Below are 17,921 nucleotides of genomic sequence, written 5' to 3'. Positions count from 1 at the left end.
GGAATGCGAGCAGGAGGGAGGGCTCAGGGAGGCTTCCAGCGAGAACAGTGGGGAGGTATCGGAGTCTCCCATAGGGAGACCCACACCTCGCAGGAAACTGTCACGCCGTGAGTCCAGGAGACGCGTTTCCGTTAAGGAACTTCTTTGCTGGAAACGCTTCCGCAGACAGCCACTGTCGGACTCTACTAGTGACTAGAGCAGACATGTCTGAGGAGCTCCGTCACACACGGAGGTTTGTGGGGTCGCACAAACTCTGAGGGAGCACGTTTTCATGCACAAGCAGCTAATCAAACCCTCACAGCAGTCCGACAGTCTTTGTACGCTGCCTGTGCAAGAGAAGGCATCATGAGCGAACCAACCGGAACCGGAGGAGCAGGGGCTGGAGCTGGTCCAAGCTTGGAAGATAGATACCGAGCGTTGGAGGTTCAACTGGCCCTGCAGACGGCGAGGTTGGAGGAGAGAAGGGCTCAGGATGCAGACAAGAAGGGGAGAGCCACGCAATTCCCCAGAAAGGTACCAGGATTGGTGCAGAAATTTGGGGGGGACCCCAAGGACTACCATGCTTTTAGGACAGAGATGCAATATGCCCTTAATGTGCAGTTCGATGAGTTCCCTGATGAGGAATCGCGAGTTGCTTTTGTAATTGGGCATCTTGAGAAAGGGGCTAGAGACTGGGTTCGACCCCTAATGGCAACGCACAATGACATACTAAAGGACACAATGAAGTTCTTTCGTGCAATGGATATCATGTTTTCCAGCGATATTGAGGAAGGGGTGGTGCGCAGACAGCTAATGGCTTGTAAGCAGGGAAGTCGATCTGTCCGTGAATATTGGACTGAGTTTACCATGCTGATTCACAGACTGAGTTGGGATTTATCGGCGGCACCCGTTCAAATGCTATTTGAAGAAGGTCTTTCTTCGGGGGTGAAAGACGAGCTGGCACGGAGCCCCAGGGCGGAGTCTATGGATCAGCTGACCAAATCTGCGCTGACCATAGGAGCGCGGCAGGAGGCAAGAGCCTTGGAGAGGCGGGAAGGGAGAGGGGAACGTTGGAAGGAGTTCCGCATTCCAGACATTCCTGAGCCAGCTTTCCCGCCGGCAGAGCCGATGGAAATCGGAACAGCGCGCGCGCGCGCATTTTCAAAAACCAGCGAGGGAGCTAAGAAGGAGGGAAAGGGCCCCCGGAAATGCTATCTCTGCCAACAGCCAGGCCACTTTGCCAGAGTCTGCCCCCAGAGGAAGGAATGGCAAGGGATGGTGGGAGCTGTTGAGGGGGGAGAAGAAGGGGGAGCGGAGCAGGTAAAAGCCAACGCCTGGTTGCCACAATTGGGGCACTGCAGCCAGGCCAAAGAGCAGTGAAAGTGCCCGTGCCAGAAGCTCCTCGACCTGCTCTAGTGATTGAAGTGTCGCTAGAGCTGCAGAATGGGCACCCCCTAAAAATAAAGGCGCTATTGGACTCAGGCAGCTCCTGCAATTTTATGAGCAAGGAGTTTGCTGCTGAACACCAGATACAGACCATCCCTTTAAGCAACCCCCTGCAGGTGACCACGATTGATGGCAGGGAGTTGTTGGGAGGAGGAGTCCGCTTGCAGACTGTCCCAATGATAATGAGGGTGGCAAGGCACACAGAACTGATAGCGTTTAATGTGGCCACCCTGGGAGGCGCTCCCATTATTTTGGGAATGAGCTGGCTAGCTCTACATGATCCGCTGGTTGGCTGGCATCAAAGAGTGGTGTCCTTTGGTTCAGCACATTGCCTAGAACACTGCAAAGGGGAGAAGGGTTCAGCAGGGGCCCAAGCCACCCTAGCAGGGACTGAAGTAATGGGGAAGGTGAAGGTACCACCACAGTATGCAGATCTCAGCGACGTGTTCAGCGAGAAGGAAGCTGACCAACTACCACCTCATAGACCCTTTGATTGTCAGATCAATTTACTCCCAGGAGCACAGCTTCCCGTGGGCAAGTTGTATGCCATGTCAGACAGGGAAATGCAGGAGTTGCGAGGGTTCATTGACAAGAACCTGAAGAGAGGCTTCATCAGAGAGTCCAAAGCAGCAGGGGGGAGCCCAGTGTTCTTTGTGGACAAAAAAAATGCGGACAAGCCGAGACTTGTATGTGATTTTAGGCGGCTGAATGCAGTGACTGAACCGGTGGCGTTCCCTATGCCCAGAATTGATGATATTTTGACCAGGGTGAGGAAGGGAAAGATTTTCACAAAGCTGGATCTAAGGGGGGCGTACAACCTGATACGCATAAGGAAAGGGGATGAATGGAAAACCACCATGTTTACCCCTTTGGGGGCGTTTGAATACCTCGTTATGCCATTTGGATTACAAGCAGGCTCCGCGTGTTTTCAATCTTTTATGAACCACGTGCTGGGCCCTTTGCTCTACAAGAATTGCGTTGCCTTTCTAGATGATGTGTTGGTGTATTCTGAGAATGAGGAGCAACATGTGAGAGACGTCAGAGAAGTGTTGAGCAGACTGCAAGCCAATAGGCTGTGGGTCAAACTGGAGAAGTGTCGGTTCCATACCAAGGAGGTGGAATTCCTGGGGTACCGCCTGTCAGACAAGGGATTGGCCATGGATCCCGGCAAGGTACAGGCAGTGCTGGAATGGAAAACACCCAAAACCAAGAAGGATGTGCAGAGGTTCCTAGGGTTTGGAAACTTTTATCGTAAGTTCATCCGCAACTTCGCCCATCTGACGGCGCCCATCACTGACTGTCTCAGCAGTAAAAAGAAGTTTGTATGGACGGCGGAGGCGGAGCGAGCGTTTGAGGAACTGAAAAGGGCCTTCGCCTCTGAAGAACAACTTCTGCATGTGGATTTACGAAAGAAGCTAAGGGTTGAAACAGACGCATCTGACAGAGCCATAGGGGCGGTGCTTCTTCTGCAGCCGGGGAAGGAGGAGTCAGAGTGGCGTCCGTGTGCCTTCTTCTCGCGGAAGCTGAACAAATCCGAGAGGAACTACACGGTGTACGACCGAGAACTGCTTGCTATTCATGAGGCGTTCCGGAGATGGAGGCATCTGCTAGTTGGTGCACAACATAAAGTGCAAGTGTGCACGGACCATAAAAATCTAGAGTACTGGAGAACGGCGCGAGTGCTCAACCAAAGGCAGTTGAGATGGGCCCAAGAGTTCTCCAAATTTAACTTTGAGATTTGTTATGTGCCAGGCCCAGAGAATGTTAGGGCGGACGCTCTCTCACGCAAACCTGAATATTTGGAGGGGGAGGGAGCACCCGAAGAAACCCATATCATTCCAGAGGACCGCTGGGTGTGTGGGGCGACTTTGGTGGGGCAAAGGGAATTGGTAGAGGGTACGGTGCAGGATGCATACGCCCAGGGGAAACTCAGGGATCTCAGAGGGGAGGAAGACAAATCCGGTGGTTTTGAGGAGAGAAATGGGGCATTGTATTATAAGGGAGCGTTATATATACCTGAAGGGGAATTGAGGGAGAAGGTACTCAAGCAGCTGCACGATAGCCCCACAGCAGGGCACTTTGGGCAACACAAAACCATGTGGCTGGTTACCAGGGAATTTTGGTGGCCCAAGGTCAGGGAAGATGTGCGGGAGTATGTGAGAGGGTGTGAACAATGCCAAAGAGCCAAGGGGGAGAGGCAGGCGCCGGCTGGTTTATTAGAACCACTGCCCACACCTGAGAGACCGTGGGAAGCAGTGGCAATAGATTTCATGACTGATCTGCCAAGGTCTAGAGGGAAAACAGCCATCATGGTTGTAGTAGACCTGTTAACTAAAATGGCCCACTTCATAGCCTGCTCACATGCGGTTACAGCAGAAGAAACCGCCAAATTGTTTGTAGAGAATGTGTTTCGGTTGCATGGCGCCCCCTTGAGGGTGGTTTCAGACCGAGGGAAACAATTTACTTCCAGGTTCTGGAGGAAGCTCATGAGCTTACTGCATGTAGAGGTTAATTTCTCGACGGCCCGTCATCCTGAAACCAACGGGCAGGCGGAAAGAGCAAATGGGGTTCTCCAACAATATTTGAGGTGTTATGTTAATGACAGAGAGAATGATTGGGTGGAGAAGTTGGCGTTGGCAGAATTTGCCTACAACAATGCAGAGAACGTGTCCACGGGGATGAGCCCCTTTTTGGCTAATCACGGGTGCCATCCCAGAGCCTTCCCAGGGGGGGAGGGGGAGAACTGGAGCGTTCCAGCTGCAGAACAGTTCGTGGAAGAAATGGAAGCGATCCATCGCCAGCTCCAACTCAACTTAAACAGGGCTAAGGAGGAATATAAGAGGCAGGCAGACAAAAACAGAAGGGAAGGTGAAAGCATCAGGGTGGGGGACCAGGTGTGGCTGTCAACCCAAGGGTTGCCATTCAAAGGAGGTTGTAAGAAATTAAGACCCAAAAGGCTGGGTCCGTTTGAAGTCATACAGCAGGTCAATCCAGTGGCTTTCAGGCTCCGGTTACCGAACCACATGAAGCTGCACCCAGTTTTTCACAGGTCGTTGCTGTCACCGTATAGAGGAGACAGTGAGGGGAGGGTCACTAGGGGACCAGCAATGGAGGAGAAGGAACACAGCTACCATGTAGCGGAGATCCTCGATTCCAGGTGGAAGGGAGATCAAGTAGAGTATTTGGTAATGTGGGAAGGGGAACCGGAGTCGGAAAACACCTGGGTTAGGGCAGAGGATGTCAATGACGAGGTTTTAATAGAGACTTTTCATCAGAGGTTCCCACGTAAACCTCAGCCTGTAGCGAGGTTCCGAAGGGAATACTTTGCCACCACCGACGAGGAAGAGGAGTTGGAGGGGTTCCCAGATTCTGAAGAGGAGGAGGATTCAGCTGGCCAGGACGACGATCGATGGAGAGAATTGTTCGAGACGTCAGAAGATGAGGAAGATTCGTTTCGGGGTTTTAGCCCTTCACCTCCCAGGGGGGAGGAATTGGGAGGGGGTGAGGGGGGCCCTGGAGGGGAGGTGGATGTCAGGGAACTGCCATCAGAGCATCAGGTGGTGGAGGGACTCAGGCAGGATGAAAGAGACTCAACTGCTGAAGCAGGGACCAGCAGGGGGAGGAGTGGGTCTCTGAGGGAATGCGAGCAGGAGGGAGGGCTCAGGGAGGCTTCCAGCGAGAACAGTGGGGAGGTATCGGAGTCTCCCATAGGGAGACCCACACCTCGCAGGAAACTGTCACGCCGTGAGTCCAGGAGACGCGTTTCCGTTAAGGAACTTCTTTGCTGGAAACGCTTCCGCAGACAGCCACTGTCGGACTCTACTAGTGACTAGAGCAGACATGTCTGAGGAGCTCCGTCACACACGGAGGTTTGTGGGGTCGCACAAACTCTGAGGGAGCACGTTTTCATGCACAAGCAGCTAATCAAACCCTCACAGCAGCCTTCAACTGTGATGATGCATCTAACTTGCTTGGGTGGAGGATGAAGAGAGGGTGATGTTTGTGTATGGAACCCGCTGATGTGTGTGGTCAAAATGGTGCCAATTGTAGAAGAGGAAGAGTCACGTCCATTGCTGCAGCACTCTGGCCTGCTCATCACTCAAATATGGCTCCCAAAAGGTTGGCCAAGCACCCCACCCCTGGTGTAGACAATACCTTGCTATATTGACCACTATACTCTGACTCAGTAGAAAGCAGCTTCCTACGAGATTAGAAAAATGTGGCAGGGAAAAAAAGATTTGGGCTTATTTATTCATTTTTGCTTACGTGCATATTTCATTTCCAATAAAGAACGCTTTTAAATCTAGAATGCTGCAGCAATTGTTTATTGTGGACTACCTTTCTGGTTTCTTTGCTGCTGACGCATGACTCCATGTTTCTTCCTTATGGCTGCCATATTGAAAATCACTTGGAAGTCTTCCCAGGTAAAACACAGACCCTCTCCTACATTGTGACACATATGCACAGAACGCAGCTGCACTGCGTTGCCAGGTCCTCAGCAAGGAGGCATTGCTAAGTTTGTGCATGTTCTGGACTGAGATGCCTTTGCTAGTTGAGACCAGCTCAGTTCCAGTCAGCAGCCAAGTTTCCATTCCCCATCTATTTAACCTTGAAAAGCAGATATCATTTGCCTCTTGGGTTTCATCACCATCTGAAAGACCACTGTGTGCCAATGTAACTTCAGTAATTTAAGTCTGCAGTCTAAGGCCAACTCAACTAGAAGATGCTTAATTCTGAAGTTGATGGTTCCCAATACTTTTTTTCTGTAACTTTTTTTTTTAACTGCACATTTCCCGTGAACTTCACAGGTATTTCTCAAAGTCCATTGCAAGACAAAGAGGAGACAACTGGTATGGCATACGAGTCATTGAGAGAGAAAATCACTGTACAAAAAATCGCTACTGAAAAAAAAACCGAACAACGTCCAGCACAACCACTGTATTCCAGGCATTTGCTCAAATGTTCCCTGCACCATTACAAAAAGCAGCTGTCTTCCCTCAAGGGTGCCAAAAAGCCTCTCGTTGAGACCAGTGGAATGCCTAGTTTTGAAAAACAGGAGCGAGGAATTGGAGCCGGCTCAGTGGCTCAGCCCCATAGCTAGGATGGTCACCAGGGGAAGCCCGTTGCTGGGGAAACCCACAGTTGATGCAACTATAAATATACTCTCTGTTCATAGTTCTTTCTTTCTTTAATGGAACTACAAGCAAGACGCTTGTTGCAGCTTTCTTGCATCAGCATGTTTGCTGGTTATTTCCAGCAAAACAAAATCAAGACTGTGCTGTGGCTTTATATCCCAGCTTCACATAATTAACAGGAAGGTTTGTTTCCTGTTCTAAAAAGGGTGCCTATTCTTTCCCTACATAAAGGAGGAGTTACATGGAAGAACTCCTCATGTGGCACAGAGAGCTTTGTTTGTTGAACCACACATACCATGTTTAATATAAATAATGGACCCCAGCTACTGACTTAAAAGTATTATAGGAGCATAGAACTGTGGAGTTGGCACGTCATGTACTGCTGTTCAAGGTGCGCATGGCTTTTTCAAACCTACCTTGTGAGCTGAAGGGAATGCCGATTCGGCTGCAGTCACGAACCATGTCTACGAAGCTGGAAATTTTGAATTCCTCCGCAGCCTCTTCGTCTTCGTACTAAAAGAAACAGACCAGGAGAAAGAAAACCCAGCAAATCAATACTCAAACCACTGCCCAAAGATTTGGAAAATAATGCCCATGTTGCAATGCCTTTCTTATTCTGCCTGTAACGTTCTCAGCTCACAGCAGTCGCCATCTTTAGTCGATCCACACTATATTTTAAGCACGGCCATTTTGGGCTGAAAAGACCATGTTCACACTGATAACAAGCACAGAAGCCAGCAGGGGATGGCTCTGCATAAAATGAAGCAAGAGCAATCACTGTGCAAGGAAAAGCTGACCCATGTTCCATTGTGAACATAGAATCCTAGAATCATAGAGTTGGAAGAGACCACAAGGGCCATCGAGTCCAACCCCCTGCCAAGCAGGAAACACCATCAGAGCACTCCTGACATATGGTTGTCAAGCCTCTGCTTAAAGACCTCCAAAGTAGGAGACTCCACCACACTCCTTGGCAGCAAATTCCACTGTCAAACAGCTCTTACTGTCAGAAAGTTCTTCCTAATGTTTAGGTGGAATCTTCTTTCTTGTAGTTTGGATCCATTGCTCCGTGTCCGCTTCTCTGGAGCAGCAGAAAACAACCTTTCTCCCTCCTCTATGTGACATCCTTTTATATATTTGAACATGGCTATCATATCACCCCTTAACCTCCTCTTCTCCAGGCTAAACATGCCCAGCTCCCTTAGCCGTTCCTCATAAGGCATCGTTTCCAGGCCTTTGACCATTTTGGTTGCCCTCCTCTGGACACGTTCCAGTTTGTCAGTGTCCTTCTTGAACTGTGGTGCCCAGAACTGGACACAGTACTCCAGGTGAGGTCTGACCAGAGCAGAATACAGTGGCACTATTACTTCCCTTGATCTAGATGCTATACTCCTATTGATGCAGCCCAGAATTGCATTGGCCTTTTTAGCTGCCGCGTCACACTGTTGGCTCATGTCAAGTTTGTGATCAACCAAGACTCCTAGTTCATGGTGCCTGCAAGCTCACGGCAAATATTATTATTATTCATCGCATTTATATCCCACCTTGTTCTCCAAGGAGCTCAGGGTGGCGTATATTGTTCTTCCTTTCCTCATTTAATCTCCACAACAACCCTGCGAGGTAGGTTAGGCTGAGAGGCAGCGACTGGCCCAAGGTCACCCAGTGAGCTTCAAGGCCAAGGGAGGATTTGAACCCTGGTCTCCCAGGTCCTAGTCCTACACTCTAACCACTGTGCTGCACTGGCTCTCCCTGAAGTCAGCAGAGACCAACTCAAAGCCATGGCAGCCATATGCAAAATGCACGTCAGTTTATGAGCTCAGTCCAGAGCACTAATTCTCTTGCAGTTAAATCTGAAAGAAGCTTCTTCTGTTATCACCTTCTCAAGACTGGAAAACAGACCAAGCTGTAGGCACGGCTCAAGAATCTTCTCTCAAGCACAACCATGTTTTTCTGTTTTCTTCCCTCCAACCAAGGAGTTCAGGGCACCTCGAAAGCTCAGAAACTGCCTTTTGAACATTGCCTACTGCCATATAAAATGAATTATATGAGGCTGTTAATGGTGTTGTTTTAAAGAGAAAGGATAAAGGCAAAAAGAGCTTGTTTGCTATTTCCAGGGGAACACTGGGAGTCTCTTCAGTTAAATCATATGCCTATCATATGCTGGGTCTCTATTCTGCGGGTGCCAAAGCTCCATGAAAGAACTCGTTTTCATTGTGGTTAGTACATCATTATCCAGTCAGCCAACTTAAAAAACCATGTGGTGCAGCACCGGGCAGAGTGGGGGAGAAGAGGCACAGCAGAAACATTCGTATTGCAAAAAGCCGACTGGTTCAACCCAACATGGGTGCCTATTTTGCGGCATACGAGAAAACCCAATTACAAGAAGCAAAACACAGTAATTGCACCAGTAATTTCTAAAGTGCTTGCAAAACAAAGCCCAGCAACCAGAGAGGGGTCCTGCTCACTCTCAAGGCGTTGCCAAATTTGGAAAGCCTGATTTAAGAGTCCTCGAAGCAAAGTAGCACCCTTAAAAAACTAGGGTTCCCAGAATTCCATGGGAGAAGCCATGATGGTTCAAGTGTGATAAGAGTGTGTGTTGAATACATGGTACGGAAGTGACCTAAATCATTAACGTATGAAACATCAGTGGGAAAGAGGAGCTCACAGATCGACTCTCGGCATCTCTCTCTGGAACAGGAGACAGAACCAGCCAACAGAATACAGCCCTCTGCAGAAAACTCTTGCGTTACATTACTACAACTAGTATGTTACAATAAATAATGGGCTAAGTTTTACTCAGAGTACGCTCACTGCAATTAACGAACATGACCAAGTCACTGAGTCCACTGTTAGTAAAATTTCACTGAATGCCACCCAATTATTTTACAGAACATTAAAATGTATGGTTGGTAGAAGGAAGAAACACTGAGATGGCAGCTAAGTTTTAAAGTGTGTTGTTTAAATTGTTTTTCAGGTTTGTGATTTTTTAAAATGATTTTGTTTACTGTTTCTTACAGTAACAGCCACTCTGGGTGGCTTCCAACAAAATATTTAAAAAACATAATAAATCATCCAACATTAAAACCTTCCCTATGCAGGGATGTCTTCAGATGTCTTCTAAACTGTTATATAGTTATTCATCTGCTTGGTATCTGATGGGAGGGCGTTTCACAGGGCGGGTGCCACCACTGAGAAGGCCCTCTGCCTGCTTCCCTGTAACCTCACTTCTCACAGCGAGGGAACATTGGAGTTGGACCTCAATGTTGAGGCTGGACGATGGGGGTATACAGGTATTCAGGTATATAGGGCTGGGGCCATTCAGGGCTCAACACCAACGCTTTGAATTGTGCTCAGAAATGTACTGGGAACAGACACCACAGGGTGCGCTTGGCTCAGACGAGCAGAACGTACAACACGCTTATGCAGATCATGTTCTGTTCTCACTCTCTGAGTGGCAGAGCCAGATCACAGGACAAAAGAACGAACAGCACTGTTGAGTTTTAAGGGAGGCGCTGGATAATCTAGACAGCGAGAGAGTATATATGCAGATAAAGGAGGGAGCCCATCCGGCCTCTTCTGAAGGCTGTGGGCGTTTAAATCCCAACAGGCCTGGAGAGGTGTTTGGTTTCATCAGGTGCTAGAACATAATGAGCCTGGCTCCAAGTAATGGTTTTCGGTCCAGAACCACCAGGCTTCAAAGGCAAAAGCATTGTGAACTATGTGAAAGGTGCTTCACTTGATCTAATTGCAGCAAGCCTCCAGGTCCTTTCCAAGGAGAAGATCAACTGGTGTCGCAACCCACCAGTTCCTAGGTGTGCAGAAGCTTCCTTATTCTCTCCTGTGGGCCATGCAGAATGGGGAGCCCTGTGCATACACCCAAGGCATTTTGGGGTAGTTTTATTCTGGAAAGGTTCTTTTACAAATCCCAAATGACGAATGAGCGGGTTGGACTTCAGATCACACGGAGCTCTAGAAGCTGGGTGTGTCTGGCAGCTCAAAGGCTTACTGGTGTGTTGGCCAAAAGGCAAGTATTTAAGCCCCAGGTTGAGAGTGCTCACTTAACTGCTGCACTGGGGTTATTTTGACAGGAAAGGGGTGTTTTAAGCCCCCCTCCATGGAGTTTTGATGCAGCTACCAAGGCAAGAAAGGATTGTTCTGCTGACATGTATGGGACATGTATGGGTGCCCCAGCTGTTGAGCAACTTGAGAATTGAAGCATAACCACCAGATGAGATCAAGGCTCAGACTCAATTATTTGGTCTCTTTCTTCCCTTTCTGTATTCTCACAAAATGACCCAAATGGCAAGAACTGTGGAATGGCAACAAGAAAGGGTTCAGGTAGGTAGCCGTGTTGGTCTGACGCAGATGAAATAAATAGATAAAAATTTTAAAAATTGTCCAAAAGCACCAAGTTAGTTCTTTCGTATCTGAAGAAGCTTATACCCAGAACTAACAAGAAAGGGGTTCACTATGCCTTTTTCAAAGTCACCATCTTGACGTAATGGTGATATGAAGCAGAGATCACGGCTGCTATACTGTGCACGCTTACTCGAGAGTAAGCCCCTCTGAACCCAGGGGCACCTCCACGTGAACTTGCACAATATCAAGCTGCAAGTCAGGCAAATCTTCCGTTTTTATTTTTTAGCCATTTTTAATTTAAATTCCACGAAAGAGAAGGGAGTCGGGAGTCTGACCACTGCAACAGCGTCTCATTGGATCATATCAATTCCACAGAATAAGGAGATCTTCTGCAACGCCAAAGGCCTCCGTGGGAAGCCAGAATTGCTGCAGCTCAGGACGGCCTCAGACAAATGCTGTTCCTTCTATGTTTGCTACTCGGCCACTCACCTCGTTTTCAGTCAGGCAGTGGAAATGCAAGTTTCTCCAGAATGCTACATATGGCAAAAGGTAGTTGTAGTTGACAGGGTTGCAATAGAGATGGACGCTGTCTGGCTTTATTAGTAGGATCACATCTAAAAGGAGCAAGAAATCAACCTAATGTTATTTTCAAGTCACTAACCTGTTTGTCCTCCCGATGCAACGCTCACACAAGTCCTTACTTATTTAATACATTTTTACTCGCTCTTCAGCTAATGGGGTTCCCAGAGCAATTTATGAAAGATCATTAACAAACAATATAGTGTCTCCCCTCCATATGGTAACTGGAAATACGTGACACAAAAGGAAAAAGAGATGGGGAGGGCAGTGGCGTAGCGTGGGGGGTGCCAGGGGTGCCGGCCGCACCGGGCGCAACATCTGGGGGGGGCGCGAGTCCAGAGGGAAGGGACAAGTTCCTTCCTCCGCCGGGCTCCCCGCCGCCACCGCCAGCCTTGCGCCCTAGCGCGCGCGCCCCCCGCCGTCGCTGTGGCTGCGCTCCGCTCACTGCTCGCAGGAGGAGCAGCCGCTGCAGCAGCGCCGACGCCGCCACCGACGCCTGGCCGGGCACGGGCAGCCTCTGCACCCTGCCGCCGCCGCCATCCCCTCGGCCCAGCCACAGGCGGCGGCTGCTTCTGCCTCCATCCTCCTCCGGGCAAGCAGCGTTGTTTGCGCGGCAGCGCCAGCGGCAACTCGCAGGTTAGGGGTTGGGGGGGCGCAGATTACTTGCCTTGCCCCGGGTTAGGGGGCGCAAATTACTTGCGTTGCCCCGGGTGCTGACAACTCACGCTACGCCGCTGGGGGAGGGTAAAGGAAAACAAACTCAGGGACTTTGGGTTTTTTGTTCTAAGTCCTTGTGATCCCTCCCTTCTAAATGACAAAATATGGAACAGGCAGGGGAGTTAGAGGGCCACTATGCACTCAATATTTTCCTTTTATGATGTTCAAAGGGTATGTGCTGGCATGTGTAAAAATCACATGTAGTATCCAGGCTGGCACAATCACCTACAAAGGAGGTGGAGGAGGCAGTTATGTAGGAAACAACCCAAGGGAGCTCTTTGCTCAAGGCCACCCAAAAAGTTCATGGTGGAGCAACCGCATTTTGTTTTTTGCACTGGTGGCCCCAAGTCCGCCTGGAAGTTAGTGCTCCTAGGCTTTTTGGGGTGGTCTTTGGGCTTTTGAATGGATTCTGGTGTCTTGACAATCCCCCCCCCCTATTTTAAGGCCTGCCTGCGTTCAATTGTCTCCATTACATTTTAACCATTTTTAACGTATGTTATCCAGAGAACTTCGGTTAAAGGACAACACAGAAATGCCACAAATAAAAACAATTAACTAAATAAAATGGAATACCTGTGGGAGCCAAGTGGAAGAGGGAGGGTTGTATCAACGTCCACAAAGACGCTTTAGGAAAGAAGTGAAAGAAGACCAGCCTTATTTGTCCCCTTGAGTGTTCATCTTAAAATAGCACACAGCACCACTTTCCCTTACCGTCAAGGACCTCTTCAGGAAACCCCGATCTTTCAAATTCATTGTTGCTCTGGTTGTACAAGCCAAAGAGAAGGTAGTTTGCCAGTTCCCGGCAGCCCTCGTTGTATCGGCTGTCAATCCCTGCAGAAGGAAGCGTAAGGAATGCACAGTAAGGTCATAGGGAGGAAAGAACCAACAGTTCCAATTCCAAATCACAGAATAACCAACTAAAACTAGGGAAATGTTTGGAGTCCCTGCCTTCCTCCTAAGTCTCCTATGCTTTGGAAGCAGGTTGCAGCTTCCAACATACCCTGACCACTAAAACAAAGGAATACATGAGGGTGGTGGTGGTGGGAATTAATTTTTGAAACTGCAATAGGTCCTGAAGAGCAGCAGGGGGAATCTCTAGCCCATGGGCCTATACAGTGGTACCTCTGGATGTGAACGAGATCCGTTCCGGAGCCCCGTTCGCATCCTGAAGCGAATGAAACCCGCATCTGCACGTGCACGGGTCGCGATTTGCCGCTTCTGTGCATGCGCGTGATGTCATTTTGAGCGTCTGCGCATGCACGACGAAACCCAGAAGTAACGTGTACCGTTACTTTCAGGTTGCCACGGAGCGCAACCTGAAAATGCTCAGCCCGAGGTATGACTATATAGGTCTGACACAGGTCCCAACTTGTGACATCAGGAGTGGTACGTGAATTGATGTAGCAACCAAGGAACCATTGGGAGCCTCAACTGAGCTCCTAATGGTTGCTTTGCAAAATCAGGGCTCCTTGTCAGCTAACAGCCACTGATGGGGAAGTCCCATGTGGAGCTGCTGTCTACGAGTGTTCCCTATGAGGGACTCTTCTCCCAAACCACTTGCTCCAAACAAACCATCAATTTGGATTCAATGTGCTTCCAATGAATGGAGTGGCTCGCTCCACCCCTCGGCAGAATCTAAACCAGGCTTCCTCAACCTCGGCCCTCCAGGTGTTTTAAGACTACAATTCCCATCATCCCTGACCACTAGTCCTGGTAGCTAGGGATCATGGGAGTTGTAGTCCAAAAACATCTGGAGGGCCGAGGTTGAGGAAGCCTGATCTAAACTGCTTGTTCCATAGGGACTTTGAAGGCACGCTCCCAGAGCCAATCAGCTGATTGCATAAGGCGAGGCAAGCCGACAGTAAGCAATCCCTGAAATCAAGAGGGCAAGCCAAGGACCTACAAGAAGCTAGGAAACCAAGGTTCCCAGAAAGCCTAGTCATGAAGAACAGCTCTTGTGGTGGCATCAGGCCTTCAAATATCTATAACGCTTGAAGCAGCCACAAAATGCTCGTAACGGATGACAGTGGGCCAAAAGAGAGAATGAAGAGCAGCTGAAAGGGGAGACTGGAACAGAGATGCAGTCAGGTGCAAGCTGCTTGAAAAACAATGAGCAGAAAAGCCTTGTGGCACAATGCTACAGAAGCAATTTAAGGAGGCGGGCGGCACTTCATATTTATTTCCCCCACACTAAGCCACAAATCCAGCCCAGAGCTGCCCCTTTCAGAAAGGGATTGGCAACGCTGGTTGACCTCAGGCCACTACCCAGTTTGGAACAATTGAGCATCATTTTTCCCCCAAAATCCCTTTATGATACACTAAGCCGAAGAACGGCGAGTGCAGAGCTGGGAATTGGGACGGCAAGGTCAACCAGGGAGCACTGGAGGACAGTTTGGAAGGGGAGAGAGCTTCTGAGCAACAGATGGTGTCAGGAACAAATGAAGAGGAGGATAAAAGCATTTTTGAACGGTGCTGCCAAGGTCATGCCCCACCTTTCCTTGTGTGCGAATAATCTGTCCCCAAATCCAAAATACTTCAGCCTTTGCTTCAACATTTGCGATTGCCGTTTGAGGCACAGAACTGGTCCCCTGTGTGTTTGGATCTCTCTGCCTTCTTCGACGGTTGATCTAGTTCAAGTGGGGCTGTGTGCTTTTTTCACCCAAGGTCCATCAGTGGCTACTGGCCAAGATACCCAGGAGAGTGACGTCCATTTTCCCAGTCTCTCTTCCTCTCCTTTCTCCTGCTCCCCAGCCCTTAATTGCTAGATGCGAGCCACTGAGGACAAAGGATGGCTGCTTCCATTGTGCTCTGCTTCTGAAGTTCCTCCCAACGTTTGGCTGGCGACCGACAGGTATCAGTAACTGGAGATCTGTGGGCAGCCTGCCCTGGGCTTCCACTCTCACGTGGATTAAGGCGACACAAAACCATTACCTATCTGGGTCATGTTGGGAATTGCCAGACACAAATCCAGATCTGAGCTTCCTGCTTTCCAAACCAGAACTCCGAGCAACAGGAGCTCACCCTGTCAAGGGATTCAAACTGCCAACCTTCTGATCAGCAAGCCCAAGGCTCAGTGTTTTAGAACACAGTGCCACCTGCGTCCCACTATGGGATCCTCAAGGTGCCCATCAATTGCAGGGGCTGATATTTGAGATGCTTCCACTCTGTTTCCCAACATACATCTCACGGATAGTTGGTTAGAGCGTGGTGCTGATAACACCAAGGTTGTAGGTTCAATCCCCATATGGGACAGCTGCATATTCCTGCATTGCAGGGGGTTGGACTGGATAATCCTTAGGGTCCCTTACAATTCTACAATTCTATGATTCTATGTATATCACACTCCAAACAGCTGTGTCCATTAAGTCGTCTCTCGGATCAAATGCTACTGCAGTACACAGGATGCAATATGCATCCCAGCACATCCTCCCGTTTCCCATTGCTAGTGTTATCTGCACGATCCTCATGTTTTAAATATATGCTTTAAACAGAACCTAGGGCTTGCCGATCAGAAGGTCGGTGGTTCAAATCCCCGCGACGGGGTGAGCTCCCGTTGTTCGGTCCCAGCTCCTGCCCACCTAGCAGTTCGAAAGCACATTGAAGTGCAAGTAGATAAATAGGTACCGCTCTGGCGGGAAGGTAAACAGCGTTTCCGTGCGCTGCTCTGGTTCGCCAGAAGCAGCTTAGTTATGCTGGCTACATGACACGGAAGCGGTACGCCGGCTCCCTCGGCCTATAGAGCGAGGTGAGTGTGCAACCCCAGTCGTCCGCGACTGGACCTAATGGTCAGGGGTACCTTTACCTTACCCATCCTATCACTGACTAAATTCCCCAGACGGTGGGGAGAAGAGCAGGATGCTACAGACTGTCCAAACCATGGTGCTGAGCAGCAGGGCACCGGAGACGCTTCCTTAATCGCCCCACATCTGCTTCTGAAAATACCATTTCTCCTTAATTGATATGCTGCTGATTGAAGCTTCCTATTAAGCTAATCTGGTGACCTAATTCTTCCAACGCAAGATTTATGATTAAAACATGAGCCCATGAGAATTATGGAATAAATCCCTGAGTCACGGCAGGAGGGAGCTGACAGCTTTCCAAGAAATAACCTCCAGCTTTGCAGAAGGCAAATGTTAAGAGTAATCATCGCAAGGGGCTGGCCGTGCTGAGGGGGCAAGGTGAGAGTCAAAGGCTCGGGAGAAAGACCCCCAAGGGAATCTAGTCCCACTCGCAGCATGCCACTTCAGGTTAATTTCAGATTTTTCTTTTAAATAATCAAACTTCATTTTTATATACATATGCTACACACACACACACACACTATATAATAGAGCATACAACAAATATTACACACACACAAAAACCTCTGGCTGGGGAGGCGGGATATAAATATATTTTTATTTTTATTTTTATTATATAGTATACATCAAAAAAGAAGAAAAGCATCCTTTTTAAAATGGCACCTCACACACATTTCAACTGCCAATAACATTTTCTTTGCATTTTTCATTCATAGCTGTCCTTTCTTGAACTCATGTTTTTATAACACAAAGCAGTCTACACCACCACCTAAAATACCACTTTTCACAGACTCCGTTATTCATTTCTTCTAGATAATTAATCCCATTCCTCAACACCACTGACAATTTAATCAGGTTCAGTTGTTTCCATTTTCCCCCTGATGATATCTTTGCCCTGTTGGTTTGCATGCAACTTACCCACATTTTGGCCCGTAACAGCCCTGAGTAGTCATAACATGCAGAATCTGGATCTTATATGAATAAAGGGATCAACTTTTTACAAAATTTAGTAAGCAGATTGGGGGGGGGGGGTTTAATGGTAGCTCTGATGTGGTGGAAAGCTCCCCTCCCCCATCCTTTCAAACATACAGTTCCAAAACTGCTTTGATTTTATGCAAAAAAAACCAACAACCCCATGAATGGAAGAAATTTCCCATTGTGGCATCACAAAACCAGAACATTAGGTTAATGTCAACCTCCATATTTCTGGGGGGAATCAAAAGCAAAGAGGTACCAGGAGGAGGAGGGGGGCCTGGAGAAAAAGGGGGGGCCTTTCACTCCACAGTTAGTTAGAGCTTCATTCTTTGTTTTTGGGGAGGGAGGTATCTTCACTTGCAGAAATACACTGAACAACGTATGGGGAGGAAATAATGGATTCCAGCTACCAACAGCTTTAGGATGGCAGCCAAGGAAGTAGCCCAACTGATTAGAAAGCCATCCATGCTTACAGAATATATTTACAGGAATTTCACCGCAGCTTTTGCCCACATGTTAGTAACACCGAGGCAAAGAATACTTTATAAATCAGGTCTAAATCGTTCAAACAAGCCCGTCAAACCACACAATGCCATCCTCCATGGACACACAGATACAGCGGACGCTCGGTTGCGAACGTGATCCGTGCAGGATGCACGTTCGCAACCTGCAGCGTTCGCAACCCACGTCTGCACACGCGCGGGTTGTGATTCAGCACTTCTGCGCATGCACAAAGCGCGATTTAGCACTTCTGCGCATGCGCGACCGCCGAAACCCGGAAGTAACCCATTGCGGTACTTCTGAGTTTCAGCGGTCCGCAATCCAAAAAAATGCAACCTGAAGAGGCTGTAACCCAAGGTATGACTGTACTGAAGGGCACACACCACGAAACAGCATCAAATATGGTGGCCTTGCCAATAGGTCTACTAGCCAG

General features: G+C 48.8%; 1 protein-coding gene across 1 annotated transcript in view; it reads right to left on the bottom strand.

The window, feature by feature from the left end:
- The window catches only part of DNAAF9 (dynein axonemal assembly factor 9), an 84,282-nt gene that overhangs the window by 53,725 nt on the left and 12,636 nt on the right, over positions 1-17,921 (bottom strand). The window contains exons 3-5 of the mRNA XM_083458602.1: positions 12,924-13,043; positions 11,406-11,530; positions 6,977-7,073 (exon numbers count right to left, since the gene is read on the bottom strand). Of these exons, the coding sequence (XP_083314728.1) occupies positions 6,977-7,073; positions 11,406-11,530; positions 12,924-13,043 (342 nt within the window). The remainder of the gene's footprint in view (positions 1-6,976; positions 7,074-11,405; positions 11,531-12,923; positions 13,044-17,921) is intronic.

This window comes from Podarcis liolepis (assembly GCF_965112155.1).
Source record: "Podarcis liolepis genome assembly, chromosome: 9".
NCBI classification, from domain to species: domain Eukaryota; kingdom Metazoa; phylum Chordata; class Lepidosauria; order Squamata; family Lacertidae; genus Podarcis; species Podarcis liolepis.
The sequence above is the reverse complement of the archived record's forward strand: the minus strand, read 5'-3'. Positions and strand labels throughout refer to the sequence as shown.